We start from the raw sequence: 20,350 nt of genomic DNA on the forward strand, positions 1-20,350 counted from the left end.
AAGATTATAAACATTCTCAACATTCTCAACAAGATTATACAGTAGAAACGAAGAAATGAAGAAATATTGAAGAACATACCGCAAAAAATGAAGAACAGTAGAAACGAAAAACGAAGTCAACACCCAAATGTCGAGACACGTACGATTCTTCAAACACGTTCAATGATTGAAACCGAAAAATGGAAGTGTATTCGTGTTCGCTGTTATGGTTTTCGCTGTTAGGGTTTCAACGTTCGCAGGAGGGAAAACAAAAGAACAGAGAACGAAAATAGAAATGGAGTCTGAAATTTTATTTTAATTAGACCTTAGACAGCGCTTTTGTGGAAAGCGCTTTCTAAGGTATGCCTTAGACAGCGCTTTCCAAAAGCGCTTTCTATACCCCCCCCCCCCCTTAGACAGCGCTTTTGGTTTTAATTTTTTTTTTAATTTAAAGACTTTAGACAGCGCTTTATCAAAAGCGCTGACTAAGGTCTATATTTAAAAGCGCTTTCTAAAAGCGCTGTCTAAGGGGGGGTCTTAGACAGCGCTTTTAGAAAGCGTTGTCTAAGACCCCCCCCCCCCTTAGACAGCGCTTTCATTATTTTTTTGGAACATTTTCCGTGTTTTATTTTAATTTTAACCTTAGACAGCGCTTTCTTTTAAAAGCGCTGTCTAAGATGCGCTGTTAAAAGTCATTTTTGGCGTAGTGCCGTCGAGCTTAGCCGACGTTAAACAAGCGCTAGTTGGGAGGCACCCCAACATTGTAAGTATTTACTATTTTTTGTGTTGTGTTGTGTTGGGTTTCCTAGTGCTAAAACCATGTTGTATGAACATGAATTGCTGCCTTTGAAAAGGCATTTGCTGTCATTCTCGCTAGCTACTCGCTAGGCGAGGCAGTAGCGAGCTGATTCGCTAGCTGCTCGCTAGGCGAAGCAGCAGCGAGCGCTGCATGACAGCACTTATTTAAACTCTCATCAAGGCACTCATTTTGCCCCAAACACAATTTTTCTGTTTATCGACTCTGCTGAGGAAATTTTTTCAGAGCTCTCCACACTCTCTCATTTGCATCTCTCTCACTAACAACTTGGTTCCCTATTTGGAGATTGCAAACCCTACTCCACTTCACATTTCAATCTATCACTGTAACTAAGGTTTGCCCTACTACATTTTCTTTATGTTTGAACTCTGTATTTCCAATTTGAATGACAATTAGGATGAGTTGTGGTATGGGAAACTTTAGGTTTGCATGAGGGAGTTTAGGTTTTGCAATTTGGGATTTTAGGTTTTGGAATTGGGGATTTTAGGTTTTGCATGTAAATGTGTAATCCCCAATAGCCATAGAACGTTTGTTTAATCGATAAATCATTAGGTTCTGAAATTGAAACCATTAGAGTATGGGTTTTGGGAAATATTCTTTGAACATGCTGAAAACCCCAAAAACCCGTAAGGTTCGCTAGCACTCGCTAGGCGAACCTGGGGCGAGCATTCGCTGCCACTTCGCTAGGCGAAGCAGCAGCGAGCCTGACAGTCTTTTAAAAAATGGTTTTGCTGTCTAATCTGTTTGGTGTGTGTTGTTTCCTTTTATATTTTGCAGATGGAATCAAGGTCTGGAGCGTCAAAGAAAAGAAAGGGAGGAAACACTTCCCGGTCTGTACCTATCCAGTTTGATAACGACAAATTTGTCGGCTCGAAGCAGGCCGCCAGGTACATTTCTCTGGAGAAACGGAAAATTCTTCCGGAGAAGCGATTCCTCATCAACCCCCAAGGCACAAACAGAGCATTTGCCGGGTTGATGGACACTGTGAAGTGGGATCGGTTAATTTCCCCACTTGAGCATTATGACATAGCAACGGTGCGTGAGTTTTATGCAAACGCACTGCCTGATGACGACGAGCCCTTTACTTGGATATCTAGAGTGGCCGGGCGTCCAGTTGCATTTGATCGGGATGCCATCAACCGAGTCCTTGGGGAACCGCTCCAGCTGGGAGCTGAAGAGAGGGACACATACCACACTGACCTACGGCTTCACCGGGATGTTCCAGCCATTTCTGCCGCCCTGCTATTAAGGGGGAAATCTGTTGAGCTGAACCCATCTGGGGTTCCAATGAGGTATCACAGGGAGGACATGACTCCCATGGCTCAACTGATACTGCTTTTGGTTCTAACAAACATCCATCCAAAGTCCCACACGTCTACAGTGCCGATCCCAGTGGCACATTTGGTTCACAGTATCCTCTCCAACGTCCAGATCGATGTGGCGAGGATCATCGCTAATGAGCTTAAGTCCGTGATCGAAAGCGGGCTAAAGTCGGGGGCTTGTGTGAATTGTCCCCTAGCTTTCCCGTGCTTGATCATGAGTTTGTGCATTCAGGCAAAGGTGAAACTACCGTCTCGGGGTCAGGTAAGGATCCCGCCACCTATCGATGACCGGTACGTGGCCAAATATTGTAGAGCGAAGAATGCCAGAGGCAGTGCAGCTACAGAGAGTACCCGGGCTTCTGATGGTCCTGGTACTTCTACTCCTGGACTAAATCCTTACCTGCAGGCTGTGTGTGATTATAGTTTTGAATGGATGGCGGCATCCCAGAGAGCCATGATAGATATGCACGACTCTATGCAGCGGTTACAGCTGCAGGGAAGTGGTGCTCATGCCTTGATGACGCGTGAGCAGTTTCTGCTTAACGCCAACTGGCCTGTGGACAGGCCTGTCTATGGTGAGGGGGCGGGCGCTGGTGCGTCTTCAGGTGCTGCAGCTGATGATGATGATGATGCTGAGGATGATGAGGCTACCGGTTCTGAAGCCGGTAGCGAGGAGGATTCTGAGCCCTTGGAGGGTTAAGTTGTTGTATTTTTCAGTTTTTATGTTTATTTCTATTGTATTTTCGGATTCTGTATTTTGACTTTGGTTTTGTACTTTTGGGGTGTTTTGTCCCCCATGAACAAATTTTAAATTTTCAGTAATGTTATTTATTTATGTTTTTAATTTTGTTTGTTTAATAAATTTTTGGTTGATTGAGTGGCAAACCTTCTAGATTGGTTGCTCCTCAAAGAAGTACCCAATGAAGGTGCATCCGAACTTGGATGGCAATGATAAGAATAAACAAGTGAATGAGGCTAAGGTACATGGTTACCTCCGGCTAGAATTTTAGAATGCATTAAGAACTTTACTCTTTTTGGTAAATTGAATATTGTCTTTTTGCAACATAATTGAATGAATGTGTCATCTAGAACTTAAAACCACAAATTGTGAGGAAACCTCCATTGTACACTTAAATGCTGGATTCTAATAAGTTTTGTTGATTCATTTGATTCATGCTTTGTCTTTTATTATTGTGAATATGTGGAAGCAATTAGAAATGATCAAGGCACTTGTTTCTATCGAGCACAACTACATCCAAAAACAACTTACCTGTGAGCAGAGAGAGTATTCGTTAACCCCTTTGAGCTTAAACAGTTGAATCTCAGCTTGAAATAAAGCGAGATTTCAAAAATCTTTTTTTTACAACTCGGAAAATCTTGATTATTGTTCTTTTGCCGTAAAAATTTAAGAGCATTCACGTAGGGTGAGTAAGAAATAAGTTGGGGAGAATCGGTAAGTACCACAACTCTTGGAAAAAAATGAAAAACCAAGCAAGCATTGAAAATAAAAATATAGAAAAGAAACATCTGTTTTGTAAATATGATGTGAAAGAAAAGAACAAAAATAGAAAGAATGAAAATGAATGCTTGCTTGGAAGAAAAATAGTGAAAAATAAAAATTGAATTGTGAAATAAGAGTTGTGAAGGTTTCAAATAAGAAACAAATGGAACGAAGTCGAGATGTGTGAATATGTGTACAGTGAATGTCTCTTTTGCATCGGCAATTTCGTTTTCAATGGCCTTAGAAATGACCCTTGTTTGTTAACCTGACCAAGCTTCAACCGAAAAGCCCTTAGTGATCTTCGTGCTTCCACATTACCATTTATAATTGTTAGACATTGTATGAATCGAATTGATTTCTTCATTATTTGTTAGAGAGTGAGATTATTCCCGCGGTTGCAAACGCGTAAATTCTTCATTCCTTATTCGAAGAGGAGAGATAGGGTGATTCATTCAGAATAATATTGTTGTAGATAGATAAATATTTCGCATAGCTATTAAGTTTTAGTTCTTGTGTATTATTTTATTCGAACCGTTGGAAACTTGTATATGCTGAGTCGCTTGTGTTTGAGCCGTTTTATCCAACTTCGGAGAAACCTTTTTCTTAAAGCAAATCCTCTTGTCCTTCAAGGGGCATACTTTGCTTGAGGACAAGCAAGAATCTAGTTGGGGAGAGTTGTTAGATGCCCAAAAGTGCTTATTTGAGCTATCATATGTGGGCATCTTTCACTCCATTTCCTTGCTAAATTGTCAAAAACCACCTTTGTTTTATATGAAATGCATTACATTGATAAACGATCTTGGTACCTTTGATTTGTGTGTTATTATGCAGGAAGAAGGTATGAAATAATTGAAAATGAAGACACAAGAAAGTTGGCAAAGGAACCAAAGAAATCAAGCATTCATCAGCCTGCTCGCTAGGCGAGGGCTGTGGCGAAGCACTCGCTAGGCGAGCGCCCAGCGAAAAGCTCCAGTAAAATATCAATAAATTCGCTAGGCGAGCTGCTAGCGAAGGTGGTAGCGAGTTCGTTCAGTTTTGGTGAAAAGCGCAGCCAGCACTCACTCGCTAGGCGAGGCTCTAGCGAGTTCCCAACGAGCATTCCAGTAGCCAAACCTCTCAACCTCGTTGGAGCGAGGGTTGAAGTGTGCCCTTCGCTAGGCGAAGGTTTTGTTCGCTAGGCGAACATGACAGTCTGAGATAGACTGTGTCTCTGGGCGCAGGTGCCTCTTGTGCCTCAATTTGACCCTCGCTAGGCGAGCCATTCTGCTCGCCTAGCGAGCATGACAGCCCAGTATAGCTCTATAAGTAGCAAGTGCCACTTTTGAGAGCCATACCTTAGTTTTACCTAATTTTTCCACTTTTGTACTTTCTTAGAGATATTTTCCAGCATTGTTCTTAGGATCTTTTATGCCCTAGATTTCATTTCTCTTCATCTTGTAACCATCTTCTACAAAAAGAAGGTGGATTCCCATCCAATCTCGATTATTCGACTCGGATGTTGATCAACCTTCTTCCGAAACTTGCCGACCAAGCTACCATGAAAATGAGTAGCTAAGTCATCCATTTGTCAAGGTTAGATGTAGGTGATTACTAGCTTTGCGTGTAAATGTAAGGATCTTCATGTGTAAACTCTTTAATGGTGAATATATGATGAAAACTTTGTTTCTATTTAAAACTCTTTGTGTTGGTTTATGATCGAGAGATGTTTACCAACTCTTGACCTAGGTTTTCATCCAATCTTGTTTGTTAGCTAGAGATAGTAATGAATGATTTTGTTCACCATAAGGTTGAACCAAAAAGTTGTCATTTTGATAGATTGTGTTCGAGAGAAACAATGAATCAAAATGGGAAAACTCACAATATGTGTTCGAGAGAAACATATTGGGAGGACTTTGTGAAATGATTTATCAACAAATACATGCAAAGTGATCATCGAACCCAAACTTTGGCAATATTTCTCATTTATTCAAATCAAACTTTTACCGCAATTTATTACCTTTTTATGCAAGATAACGTGACAACCAACCAAAACCCTATTGTTACATTGAGCTAAGATTAATACAACCATCGAACGGCGGTGATATCTTACAATCCCTGTGGATACGATAACAAAAACCCGACACGTAAAATTACAACTAACATATCTAAATGTTAAAGGAATGAGAAATGTCAAGGTCAAAATGAAGAATGGAAAAATTGTTCTAATCAAAGATGTTTGGTATGCTCCTGGCATGAAGAGCAATCTAATGAATGTAAGTCATTTAATTGAGAAAGGTTTCTTAGTTATTATGAAGGACAATCTCTAGAAGTCGCATGATTTTGATCAGAAGCTATTTATGGAGTATAAACAGGGAAGCAACATAATCTTCAAGGTGAATGTGGTAACAACTGAAACTAAATGCCTTAGTGCAGAAGGTGACAGTGAGTTGTGGCACATGATATTTGGGCATCTAAACTTTAGAAGCTTATGGTATCTGAGTTCTAAAAAGCTGGTATATGGCATTCTAAGATTGTGAAGCCTAATAAGTCGTGTGAGATATGCATGAAGGCAAGCGACCTAGATTTCCATTTGCATCAGAAGTGGCTCCAAGAGCAAAACATGCTTTAGGAGTAGTGAATTCTGATGTATGTTGATCATTTAAAGTACCTTAACTTGGAGGAAACAAGTATTTTGTGTCATTTGTGGATGAGTTCACAAGAATGACATGGGTAACGCTCATCAAGCTTAAGCATGAGGTGTTTGTTGAGTTTCAGAAGTTCAAGGTGAAGGCTAAAAAACAAAGTGGTCAGAAGCTGAAAATTGTTAGAACTTATGGTGGAGGTGAGTACAACTCTACAGAGTTCAGAAGGTTCTGTGAGGAGAATGGAATTGAGCATAAAGTTATTGCTCGATATATTCCTCAACACAATGGTCTTGTTGAAAGAAGAAACAAAACTTTTCTTGATATGACAATGAGCATGTTGAAGTAGAAGAAACTCCCCCACACCTTGTGGGTTGAAGTTGTTACCACTGCATCATATGTGCTAAACAGATGTCCAACCAAGAAGCTGAAGGAAATTGTTCCTCTTGAGAAGTGGACTAGATATAAGAAAAGTGTGAGCCATCTGATGGTGTTTGCTTATGTTTACTATAAACATGTTTCAGATGCTAAGAGAAGAAAGTTGAATGACATAAGCAGAGTCATGTTGCTTGTATGGTACCATAGTACATGTGCTTTAGCTCTATTGTCCAATTACTAACAATGTTAAATTCAACAGAGATGCCATTGTCAAAGAATCAGAAGCATGAGATTGGAACAAGTCTCAATCCAACTCTTGTGTAATGTCAACACCTGAGTTAACTTCTGAAGAAAATTTCAGACTCTGAAGGAGAATCTTCCTTTGAAGGAGATTCTAAGTCCGAAGATGAGTTAGATTCTGAAGGTGACTCTGATACTGAAGGAGAGTCTAAAGGTGAATACGAATCTGAAGGTGAATCTGATTCTAATCCAGATTCTGATGACGATCTGGACTCTGGTGGTAATCATGCTTCTAAAGGTGGTCATGCCTCTAAAGGTGGACCATACTCTGAAGGTAGTCCAACATCTGAAGAAGATTCTGAACAAGATCAAAGACCACAAAGAGTCAAACAAATACCAAGAATATTTGCAGTGTTTGACATGTTGTAAGATACTGAGATAGACTATGAAAGGGAAATCATTTAGTGTACCATATTGGTAGACTCTGAACCAGTTAGAACTGAAGAAGCTCTCAAGGAGAAAGTGTGGCTGAAGTCCATGAAGGGAGAACTTGAGGCTATAGAAAGAAACAAGACTTGGGAGTTGACTGAGCTTCCAAAGAAAAGAAATCCATCAGTGTGATATGGGTTTACAAGGTAACTTAAGCTAGATGGATCAATTTGCAAACACAAAGCAAGGTCAGTAGCTAGAGGATTTCTACAGAAATCTGAGGTGTTTGCTCCTGTAGCTAGACATGAAACTATCAAACTGGTGATTTCTATAACTACTAATAAAAATTGGTCTCTGATACATTTAGATGTAAAATATGCATTTTTGAATGGTATTTTACAAGAGGAAGTTTATGTATCACAACCTCCTGGATTTGTGAAAAAGAATCAGGAAGGGATTGTGTACAAGTTGCATAAAGCATTGTATGGACTGAAACAAGCTCCTAGAGCTTGAAATATGAAAATTTATTCATTTTTCAAGCTTCAAGGATTCAGGAAATGTGAGATGGAGTATGATATTTATGTTCAACATACATCTGATAGCAATATGATTCTTGTGTGTCTCTATGTTGATGACATATTACTAACATGGAGTTGTTCAAATGAGATAGATAAATTCAAGAAGGTGATGATGAAGGAGTTTGAGATGATTGATCTAGAAAATATGACATATTTTCCAATGATGGAGATTATGTACTCAGATAAGGGGATAATCTTGCATCAACTGAAGTATGAACTTGAGTTTCTGAAGAGATTTGAGCTAACAAACTTCAAGCCTACAATCACACCTGTTGAAATAAATCACAAGCTTGATTCTGATGTTGAGGGTGATGATGTGGATGCTACAACTTTTAAATAGTTGATGGGCTCATTGAGATATCTCTGTAATACTAGGCCTGATATCTGTTATGCAGTTGGAATGATGAGTAGGTTTATGAACATACCAAAATGGTCACATTACCAAGCTGCTATCAAAATCCTGAGATCTATTAAGAGGACTATAAAGTATGGACTTTTGTTCCCTTATTGTGTTGAATCTAATTCAGAGTTGATGTGCTATTCAGAATATGATTGGTGTGGAGATAGAGTTGACATAAGAAGTACATCTTGATATTTCTTTAAGTATATGGGAGATCTCATTTCTTGGTGCTGCAAGAAGCAACCAGTGATTGCATTGTCAACTTGTGAAGTTGAGTACATTGCAGGTGTTTTGTCTACTTATCAAGCTGTGTGGATTCTGAACTTGCTGCAGGATCTGAAGATCAAGGTGAGCAAGCATGTGAAGTTAATGATTGACAAAAATCAGCTATAAGTCTTGCCAAAAATCCAATGTTGCATGGAGTAAGCAAGCACATTGACACAAAGTGTCATTTTCTGAGAAACCAGTTCAGAATAGGGTGCTTGAAGTTGTTCATTGTAGTACTCAGGAGCAGCTGACAGATGTTCAAACTAAAGCTATCAAGACTGAACATTTTATCCAATTGAGGCATGAAATTAATGTTGTTGATTTTAGTCTTGAATGTGGATTAAGGGATGATGTTAAAGTGTAATCCAAATTCACATTTAAGTTAGATTTAATTTGGTGTGCATTAAAATTTCATTTAGTTTGAATGTGTGTATATAAGCAAAAGAGAGTTTTCAATTGTAACAAAATTTAATGTAATCATTTTCAGTAGAAAAAATTAGTTACAATTTTTCTCTCTTCTCTCTCTTCAATCTTCATCTTCTTCCTTCTGTGCACCAATAGCAACCTCCAAAAATAAAACTCTCGCAATTTAAACAGTGTATCCATTTTTACTATATATACTAATTCAGATTTATACTAATGACCTTAGGTTACATCACGTCACCAGAACTTAATTTTATTTTTATAAAAATTGACAGGAAAAATCAAATAAAGTAACATAAATAAAGTTAAGGAATAATATTTTTTACTTAACAAACTAAATTGTAACATTAAATTAAATTAAGAATTTGATTATTAATTATGCATGTATAAAACGAGCATGTTTTTAGTTAGATCCGTCACCCTAGAATATGGAAAATGTGTTTTGAATACTTGTTTTAAATGGAAACGTGAAAGTTATTATGGGGTATTTATTAGGTAGATTTTATTTATATATGACTAAATAAGAAAGTGTATGTGATATAAGGACTTTATTATTCTTGTCTAACATGCTAAAAGAAAACTTGTGAAAATGAATGATGCTATGGTCGAGTCAATTCTGTTGATGCCGTCTATGAGTGGTCATCATGAACTCACATCGGACGGCCACAATACGATTATTCTGACGTCCTTATCATGACCCATGGTCTGTCATACAAACTTGCTGTATTACCAAATTATTCGTTACTCAAAAGCCTAACACAAATAATTAATTAACTTACAAGTTTATATTCAGTATTAATTGTAACTACCAATCACCAGCTACTTATTATAGTAGTATATTTTTAATCATTCACACACCAAAAGTCAATAGTAATGGCTAGTTGATTGCAACTTGATTCTTTCTTTTTCAACTTTTATGTAATTTCAGGTCATATAAATTGATTTTGTACCTGCCAATGCTTAATTTAGTTTTCCTCCAATTCATCATCATGTCTAATTGTCTTATTTGGTAGTTTTCCCTTGTTATTTTATTTTGATTTATATTATCTTTTTGCTATTTTTTTATTCAATATTTATTTTTTCTTCTCTATCTTATTTTGTTTATTTTATTCTTTTATATATATATATATATATATATATATATATATATATATATATATATATATATATATATATATATATATATATATATATTGTTGAGCATTCATTTTCTTAAGGATAATATTAATATGTGCTTTTATGACACAAGCTAAAAGATTAAATAAAGGTAGAATATTCTTGTTAAAAGTTGTAAATTTAGTGAATATTAAAAGAAGTTCTCATATTGGCAATAAGAGTTAAATTTACGATCTTTCGAGTGATTCAATTTTTTATTAACTAAGTCAATCTTTATTGATGATTAAAATTGAGTTGAGCATTGTACCGATAAAAAATGCACCTTTGTAACTAAGCTGATAATACAACCAAAACTTAATGAAACCTCTGTAACGATCCTGATAATTATTAACTTATTTTCTCTTATCTAAACTTAATGATTATATGATCTCACTACGCCAAAAAGGTTTTTTAACAGCGCATCTTAGACAGCGCTTTTAAAAGAAAGCGCTGTCTAAGGTTAAAATAAAAATAAAACACGGAAAATGTTCTAAAAAAATAATGAAAGCGGTGTCTAAGGGGGGGGTCTTAGACAGCGCTTTTAGAAAGCGCTGTCTAAGACCCCCCCTTAGACAGCGCTTTTAGAAAGCGCTTTTAAATATAGACCTTAGTCAGCGCTTTTGAGAAAGCGCTGTTTAAAGTCTTTCAATTAAAAAAAAAATTAAAACCAAAAGCGCTGTCTAAGGTGGGGGTTTAGAAAGCGCTTTTGGAAAGCGCTGTCTAAGGCATATCTTAGAAAGCGCTTTCCACAAAAGCGCTGTCTAAGGTCTAATTAAAATTAAATATTAGAGTATTGCAATATTTTTAAAAATAAACAACATTTTTTCTCTACACAATTTCTTTTCTTTTGAAAAAAGACAATTAATATAAAAAATTATTTTACTTCTTACCTTCTCTCTTTAAAAATTGAATAGGTTACACTACATATCGCTGGTAAGTAGCAGTGGCAGTCGGAAAATGGTGTACTCCAATGCCAGGCGCACGTTAGCCTCCACTCTCTCACGAGCTCTTTCTTCATCATCATCTGGAATCGCTTCTCGCAGCCGCACACGTTTCGCTTTTGCGTTATCTTCTCCCAAACAAACCCTACCCGTCCCTCACTCGTTCCCTGTTCGGTTGAAATCATCGGGTTCGGGTTATTCTCCGTTGAACGATCCATCCCCAAATTGGAGCAACCGTCCTCCAAAGGAAACGATTCTTCTTGATGGCTGTGACTACGAGCACTGGCTCATTGTTATGGAGTTTCCTGATAATCCTAAACCCTCTGAAGATGAAATGGTTAATAGCTATGTCAAAACCCTAGCTCAAGTTCTCGGAAGGTTTCGTTGGTTTCACTTTTTCTCATACTTTGTTAGCACTTTTTTTAAATCTGGTTTCTAATTTTTATTGTTTTGATTTTTTTGTAGTAGTGAGGAAGAGGCTAAGAAGAAGATATACTCTGTTTCTACTACTACTTATACAGGTTTTGGTGCTCTTGTTTCGGAAGAGCTTTCTTATAAACTCAAAGGTGATTGTTTTCTTGTTCCTTTTTAGCTGATTCACCAATCTCAATTTAGCTTATGAGTTTTGTAATTAGTGTTTTGTTGTGAATGCTGTTGTGCTAATGTTTGTTTGATTGGAAATTTTATATTGCTTAAAAAAATCTATTAATTAAAAAACAGAAAATGAATAAAGAATAAAAGAACAATTTATATTTTATTTATATTTTTGTAATTTTTTCACTCATTCGCTGTCTCCTTTTTCAAAAGAAGAAACTGAATCCTTCACTCTGTTGAGACTTGGAAGCTTAGTGTAAGTAGCTAGCGAGCGCGTGAAATCAATTTCTAATTCTTTGATTGAGTTTCTCATATAACATTGGATCCGATTTCTATTTCTATCTGCACCATTAACGTCAGAATACAAAATTGCATGCCATGGCCGCTTTCAGGAAACAAGCTAGCAAGCTAAGAGACCAAGTTGCCAAACAGCAACAGGTTCGGGTTTACGTTTGCCTTGCTGAAATTGACAATGATTTTTTTTTCATTGCGATTCATTTTTCTGACACGCATTTGAAATTGGTGCTGTATGAGTTGGATTTAGGTCCATCAAGATGCGGTGTTTTGTTTTCTTGAACTGAATTATTGTTTCTTTGTTGCTGTAGAGCTTGATGTTTAGATTCAGTTTGTGATCTAAGTTTATTTACTTGTTTTACCAGGCTGTAATTAAACAGTTCAGCGGTAGCGGTTACGAGAGCTCAGATGTTGTGGTCATTGATGAGGTTGAATTGCAGAGACATCAACATATGGAGAAGTTGTACAGAGCTACCCGTGCCGGCAGAGTATACGTTTTCTGTTCTTTTCTAGATTATTCATTAGCTTGCTATAGGTTATACTAGTAACTTATAAGCATATTGACATGCTCAAAACTATCATCTGATCCAGGATTTCCAAAAAGAAATTGTTAAAGCAGCAGAAACATTTACGGCTATAGCTTATAAGCATATTGAAACATGTGAAAGTTAGATTTTGTTTGTTTTTCCTGCAAATTCAGTTTACTCTGATGAGTCGTGATGGCATGTGTTGGAATTAGAATCACTGTACAGTTTTGTTTATTCACTAGTGGTTTGTGAGTAAATCCTCATTAACAATAGTTTTGGTAGACAGGAACAAAACTTTCTGAGGAGTGCTGTAGATACGGAGCAGAGAACAACAGTGACAACATATTGGCTAAAGCAGCATCAGTTTATGGCGATGCTCGCAAGCATGTAGAAAAGGAGCACGAAGAATTGAACCGACTTTTATCTTCCCAGGTCAACTTTTAATATGTTGTCTTGGTGTATAAGTTTTAATGGAAGTTCAACATGTGATCTTTTAGAATTGTCAAATTGCTTTTGCAAAAAAGATTTTTATGTCAGGTTAAATTATACCAACATCTGTTAAGCTTTTGAAATATCGCAGTGACCTCTTACTTTGAAAACCTATATGGTCCCCTGTTTTTAATTCTTATCGAACATACATAATTACATACCTTTCTCGACACTCTTCTGCACATGTTCAAATATATATCGTGGATATTGATTTGTTTGATACCATAAGAGGCCTTTTTTATATTTGAAATCCTTGAGGGAGGTAATCTACTACTCACATTATTGTAAAATTAGAGGAGAGAAGCATGAATCAAATGGTTTCAGTTTCCAGGTTTTGGATCCTTTGAGACAAATGATCATCGGCCCACCTTTGGAGGATGCTCGTCATCTTGCTCAGCGGTATAGTCGGATGAGACAAGAAGCAGAGACACAAGTAAGTCATTGTTTGGAATGAATTTGCAATCTCTATCTTAAGTCAAGCCGTAACTTGATACAATTTGATTCCGTAACTCATGTATGGAACAAACAGTGAAAGTTTGAATTCATATTAACTTTGTTGCATTTTAAAACTGGAAAAACTGAAACAAATATCTTTTTCTAAAAGGAGATAGGGCCCAACGAGATATCCAAACCTCAAGGAGGGGCGCCAACTCCATTACATGGATTAAAGTGGCGGTATATTTTTAATTACCACATTTTTTATTATATTAGTGATGACACTTGATAAAACTTAGGATTTATAATCCATATTTTTTTTCATATGTAGTGTCCTCAACAACGTAATCAAATAGATTGCGGGTATTTCATGTTGAGGTTTATGCGAGATATTATTATGTAGTACTTTGATGAATTCAAGTGTGCATTTTATACAAAGGATCAAGTGGACGAAATCAAAGAGGAGTGGTGTCAATTCATGATAAAGCTCAATGTTTGTTCATAAATTTGTGTAATTAATGTGTACATTTGTAGTATATGTTATGACTTGTAAATGTGTACATAAATTTGTATATATTTTGATACATTTAAGGCAAAATTGGTTTGAATTGGTATATATATATATTTGTTAGCCAAAAATTGGTAGAAAAAAAGGCCAAAATGGCATATATAAAATGTGATAATTGTCTGTCAAAATCTGGTTGAAAACAGGTAGAAATTCTGGTTTATAAACCTGGAAAAAATGTGGTTTAAAACAAAAGCTTCAAAAAATTTCGTATACCTTAGACAGCGCTTTTGTAAAAAGCGCTGTCTAAGGGGGGGATTAGAAAGCACTTTAGGCAAAAGCGCTGTCTAAGGGGGGGGGGGGGGGGGGGGGGGGGGCTTAGACAACGCTTTTTGAAAAGCGCTGTCTAAGGTATACCTAAAAAAATTAAAATAGGAGGGTCTTAGAAAGCGCTTTTGGCCAAAGCGCTGTCTAAGGGGGTGGGGCTTAGACAGCGCTTTTCAAAAGCGCTGTCTAAGGTATACCTAAAAAATTTAAAATAAGAGGGTCTTATAAAGCGCTTTTGGCCAAAGCGCTGTCTAAGGGGGGGGGGCTTAGACAGCGCTTTTAAGATTTAAAAAAGCGCTGTCTAAACCTTTAGCAGCGGAGGTTTAGACAGCGCTTTAAAGCGCTGTCTAAGGCTAAAAAAAGCGCTGTCTAAGGTCTTGTTTGTTGTAGTGTCTATTTAAATATGATCAACCATCTGCACGCAAAGCTCTTCATAACTGCTAGTTATGACATGCATATCAACCATTGACATCAAAATCAAATCTTGACCTAATATTAGATGTAAATTGGGTCTGCCTTACTGAGCTTTGTCCATTGCCATCTCCACCATTCCATCTTTTAACTTTTTTTGACCTCTATGTACACATAACTGAGATCAGACCATAATGAAGGGCTTTGTAGAAGTTGGTATACATGTATAGAGGCACAATCCCCCAAACATGAACCTTATAAGGGAAAAATGCTTTAAATTTAGAAGGAAAATCGAATATACAGTGGTAGTTATAGACATATCGATACACAGTTCCCCATGCATGAGGTTGTCAATGGCGGAGTGCTTTAGCAACACCCCTCTCACCAACTTCATTCCTTACCTAATCAATTTGAATGAACATTGTAAACACTTTATATTCCACTTACCCTAATGCAAGGATTGCAACTCTTGAGAACTTGTGCATTTGAAAGACTAGGGGTTCAGACCCTATAGACTAGAGATTTTAATAAAGCATAAGGATTTGTTGGCCACTCATTATCCTTGGTTACAAAATTTTCATCATTCCTTCACTTTTCCATTACCACTCATGTTGTCCTCTCCCAAGTTTCTGTGAAGAAACTCCCTTGTGCTAACTCTAATTCTTCTCACGTGCTCAAACATTTTATTTATTCCATTTTATTTTTTATTTAATATAAGTATGGTTTTCATTAGAGAGTATGATTATGATCAATGTGATTCATGGACCCATTGTTTAAATTGTGTAAAATATGGCTATGGTAAAATAGAATGGAGGTTTGTGGAAGAGAAAATGTTAGGAGATTATGAAGTGATATCGATGATGCTAGAAATATTGATTTAATGTCTCTTTACTCAAGACAAACAAATCCACTAATGGTGATCACAACTTCTAAATATGCCACTTTCTGTGATGAAGTGACGAGCATTGATTCCCTTTATAATGACAAGGATTTAATCAAAACTTTTTGTGTGGATTTAAATGTATCCGACATAGGAAATAAGGTTGGCATAATAATATAACCCTATTTAGATGGTGAAACATTATGCATGTGGAGACTAAAAAGGAATGGAAGACGAATTGAAGTTTTGTTCCTCAGGGGACAAATGTCTAACTCAATGCTTCAATGATCAGTTTGATAAGATACACTAAAACCACTATAATAACAAGTACTATTTGATAAAACAGAAAACAATAAAGAATACAATCAATTGTTTACCCAGTTCGGTGAAACTACACCTAGTCCCAAGAAAGGAAATTCACTATTAGTACCTTAGTATAATTAGACTTACAAGCAACAACAAATCTTATGTTGTTCAACGCCACTTCCTAACACTAACAAATGATTTTTTTTATTTAGAGTCTCCCCTAAACATGAGAACTACTCACTTTCTTCTCTATCACATAACCCGTGATAGGAGATAACAATCACTAAACCCTAGGATCAACTTTAATCTAACAAGATGGATGATGTTGAATATTACAATTCAACTAGACATACCTTCTATGCCAATTTACGTAAACATAGAGGTGTACATAACAATGTTGAATTTACAACTCAACTAGACAAACTTATATGCCAAGTTACTGAAACATAGAGGTGTACATAAAAATAACAAGGCCTCTTCTAAACCCCGTCACTATGAAATATTCAATGTGAAGGCTTTCTTTCCAATGTAGGTTTGAGCTCCTTATATAGAAAAATAACTTTGGACTTTTTCCTTATGGATCTACAGTTATTTTCGTCCAGAATCTGCAGTTATTTTTTAGCTCCAACAAAAAGATATGATTTGCTTTCTTACAAATTAAAATTTAAATATCTTTTAAATATGATTTGATCTTCAAAAGCTGTCCAAGAAATCATATAATCATATTGTTAAAACAATAAATAAAAAATAATTGAATCTTCTCAAAAGATTATGTTAAAACGCGACACTCTGGCACCTGTTGCATAAAGCCCAGAAGTTGTACCAACATGTTGGAGCATCGCGCCCAACATGTGTCGCTTTTACAGTTCCATACAACTTTAGAAAGCTAGACCAATCTTGAACACTTGGACACTTCTCCAAGGTGTTGCTTTGTTAAATACAAGCAACCCAAAGAACTAATCCACTAGGAACAACAATCTTCCCTTTTGGCGAATTGTGGCAAAATAACTCTTCAACATAAATAGTACTTCTTCCATGACAACAAGTGATAGCCAGTAGATGTACTAAATCTTCAGAGCATTTAAACAACAACAACTTCCATGTATCAAAGTTAAGCACCACCAACAACAGAAGTCAGAAGCATCAACATTCAGATACTTACATATAATCCATTTAATTGCTCCAAACCAAACAAACAATCATGCAATCATTCACAGATTTAGTCGTGCCTGAATCTAGTATCACATAGTTAGTAGCATACAATCCTTCTAACTAACATATATTAGTATGCAATCATTCACATACTTAGTCATGCACACACAACCAATTAGTAATATGCAATGAATACTATTAATATAGATATATCTATTTTCACAGATACAAGGACCAGGATCAAATGTCATGCTTGGTGCTCCAACATGAAGCACAACATTAGTACTTACCAGGAGGTCATTGTCGAACAAAAACATGTGTTACTTCAACACTTAGCAATACTTCCTAGTCCTTTTTCTCTCCATAATTTGTTAAAGGGTTAACACACCAGAAAAGAATCCAAAAGTTAATCATGCAAAGGTTAGTGTGTTTGTATGAACAACATTCAGAGATGCACAATATTAGATTTGTCTTAACAGTACAAATATAAAATAGGCTATTGAGCCTTAACAAATCCAAAAACATAAAAGGGACAAAACATGTAAACTAGAACATCTGAGCTTATTCTTAAATACATCTTTTGTAGTTTTTGTAAGCAATTCAGTCGTTATCCACCTCTAAGTCATAATCATGTAGGTCGAACGCCTCACCTGAGGAACTTATAAGGAATGCAGGTTCTCATGATACTTCCCTAGAGATCTGGTCTTAAAACACCTTGTCTTCTATCAAAGGTCTCGTGCTTGAGAGAATATGTAGTGTTATAATTTTAAAGGGCTTTGCTTATGGAGATGACTTTAGACCGCTTCATGAAAGGTGACATGGGAATGTCACCCAAATGAAGGCATTACCTCTCCCCAGGAATTTCCTATCGTCCGATAGTAGGAAATGTGGGATAAGACGTTTATGGGGTAGAGAGAATTCAGGATCAATAACTGACATGTAACTTTTTGGGAAATAAGGATTAAATGATCCACCATTGATTGAGTGGAAGGTGACCCTTCCCAAGAGAATCCTAGGCCATAGAGACCTCTATAAATACATCTCCAATGTAGGAGAGAAGGACATATCGAAATCCATACAAATCATTCTTTACATCCCAAAAGAGCATAACGCTTACTAAAGTCACAACACCACGAGTGGTCATAATCATACGCTTGCTCCCATGCGTCATCGGTCATCTGTAGAGTCTCTCACCTCACGTGAGCAAGACTCATAAACTACCTCAAAACGCCACCGTACAAGGCTTCTCGCCGTTGTAGGTAAACTCTAACCATCATATTGTGTTATAAACCTACCAAGGTCTTTGAGTCCCACTGCCCTTACAGGGAGAACATGCACACCTATATTTTTTTACTAGTACAATAAACAGTATAAAAAAACTATAAATTTTTTAAAAAATACATATTGTTTTATTATAAACAAGATATATTTTATTCAATGTTAAATAAATTTCTGTCAAATATATACAATATCTACTATTTTAAAATATATACTGTTTTTTAAGTATATATTGTTCTTAAAAAAATTCAAAATAAATTTTATTTTTAAAAAAAGTAACGATATTTTTTTATTACATAAAATATTAATTACATAGTAATCTATTATTATATTTAAAGCAAATATAAAATCAACAACATATTTACAAGCATATTCATCCTTAACTAATAATATTAACCATAGCTAACAACACACTCGCAAGCATATTAATATATAATTAATAATATATTTATATTAAAAAATTAATTAAAAAAATAAAAGCAATTAAATATGTATTTGAGAAAATGAGACATATTGATGAGGATTTGAGAATCAAAAGTAAAAAAAATGAAAGCGTGAGTTGCAGAGGAGATAGTAGAGTTGAGAGAATGAGGATGAAGGGCTGAGAGCGAGAATGAAGAGAAAACATTTTTTGAATTGTGAATGACGGAGAAAGAGAATTTTTTTTAAATGAAAATAAATAAAATTTTGCTAGGGGCTACTCCTCATAATCTGCGACAATAAAATGTTGTTGGGGTTACCCCTCACAACCATTTTACCTCGTCTGTCACGCCGCCAACGGTCTAAAAGACTGAAATATTATGAATACACGTGGGACTTTGTTGGGCCCCCCTTCGCAAAATCAACATTCAACTTTTGCTAGGGGCGACCCTTGCAAACCTTCTTCCATTGAACCACCGGAAAATTTTCAAAATGTTTTTTATTTTCCTCCACAAGTGTTATGAGGGGTGACCATTTGTACACTTGTTTTTTTTCCCGCTCTTTTGTGAGGGATGTTCCCTCGTAATTATGTTTTTTTCTGCATTGCGAGGAGTTAACCTACAACAATGTCAATTTTTTTTTATGGATGACCCCACGCAAAATTCTCTGGCTACATCACTTATTTTTTGTAGTGTATATAAGAGAAATAACATAATATAATACTCTATAACAAACTAGTTAACGCATCAAAAAGAGATTATTTTATGTTGACTCACCTACCTAACAACCTGAATCTAGTGCAAGATTGTCTTCTAGAACCATCAACTAGTATCACTTGTATATCACATAAGGCGATTTCTTAATGCACCCTATAATTTACTAGGGAACCTCGTGAAAAGTCATAAATGTCCTCATATTCTGGAGATGCATCTCCAGTCGCACACAATGCGTATACAACTCATTTGTTTTTGAACCACACCATAATTTTATGATTAAATTTATTCCGGAAATACATTTCTGGAATATCTCCGAAAATACATTTCTGGAACCTGTAGTTTTGACATCAAACAGTATATATTGGATTCTAAAAGTTATATACAAACATATTAATGTGAAGGCATAGCAGGGACACATTAAATCAAATGAGATGTGGATTTGAATACATACATTTGATTGGTTCCAAAGAAGAGAGCAAATATTTTCTTCTAATCTGCTGAGTAACCCTATTTATTCGGCTCACTACCTGCCATCAGTAAAATAATTTAATCAGACAAATTAAATCTCTATAAAGGAAAAGAAAAGAAATAAAATGCCTCCACAACCAACATATCAAATATACTCATATATAATATAGAAAAATAGCTTGTAGAACCCTTTGGTCTCCATCATTTCAAATCAAAATTTAGTGAAATAAAACGCTCTCGACAAGAAATATATACTATATATACTCCTATTTAACCATAGGAATTTTTTTGCAAACAATTGTCCCATGTTTGTTAAATCCTTTGGTCTCCATCATTTCAAATCAAAATTCAGGAAGCCTTTAGACCCTAATCAAGTCAAGCATGACGCTCAACCTTAACATTAAAGCAAATCCCACAGTTCCAAAGCACATCTTACCGTTCTAAAGCACATCCTACAATTTTCAGAAATGTATTTCAGAAATATATTTCCGGAGTAA

General features: G+C 36.0%; 1 protein-coding gene across 1 annotated transcript; it reads left to right on the plus strand.

Moving 5' to 3' along the window:
* The first annotated feature begins 11,067 nt into the window (after positions 1-11,067).
* On the plus strand, positions 11,068-11,680 carry LOC127083600 (multiple organellar RNA editing factor 3, mitochondrial). Its single transcript, XM_051023911.1, has 2 exons — positions 11,068-11,429; positions 11,520-11,680. The coding sequence occupies exons 1-2, from the start codon at positions 11,068-11,070 to the stop codon at positions 11,641-11,643; spliced, it is 486 nt and encodes a 161-aa protein (XP_050879868.1). The 3' UTR covers positions 11,644-11,680.
* The last annotated feature ends 8,670 nt before the right edge of the window (positions 11,681-20,350 follow it).

Source organism: Lathyrus oleraceus, chromosome 5, assembly GCF_024323335.1.
Source record: "Lathyrus oleraceus cultivar Zhongwan6 chromosome 5, CAAS_Psat_ZW6_1.0, whole genome shotgun sequence".
NCBI classification, from domain to species: Eukaryota; Viridiplantae; Streptophyta; class Magnoliopsida; order Fabales; family Fabaceae; genus Lathyrus; species Lathyrus oleraceus.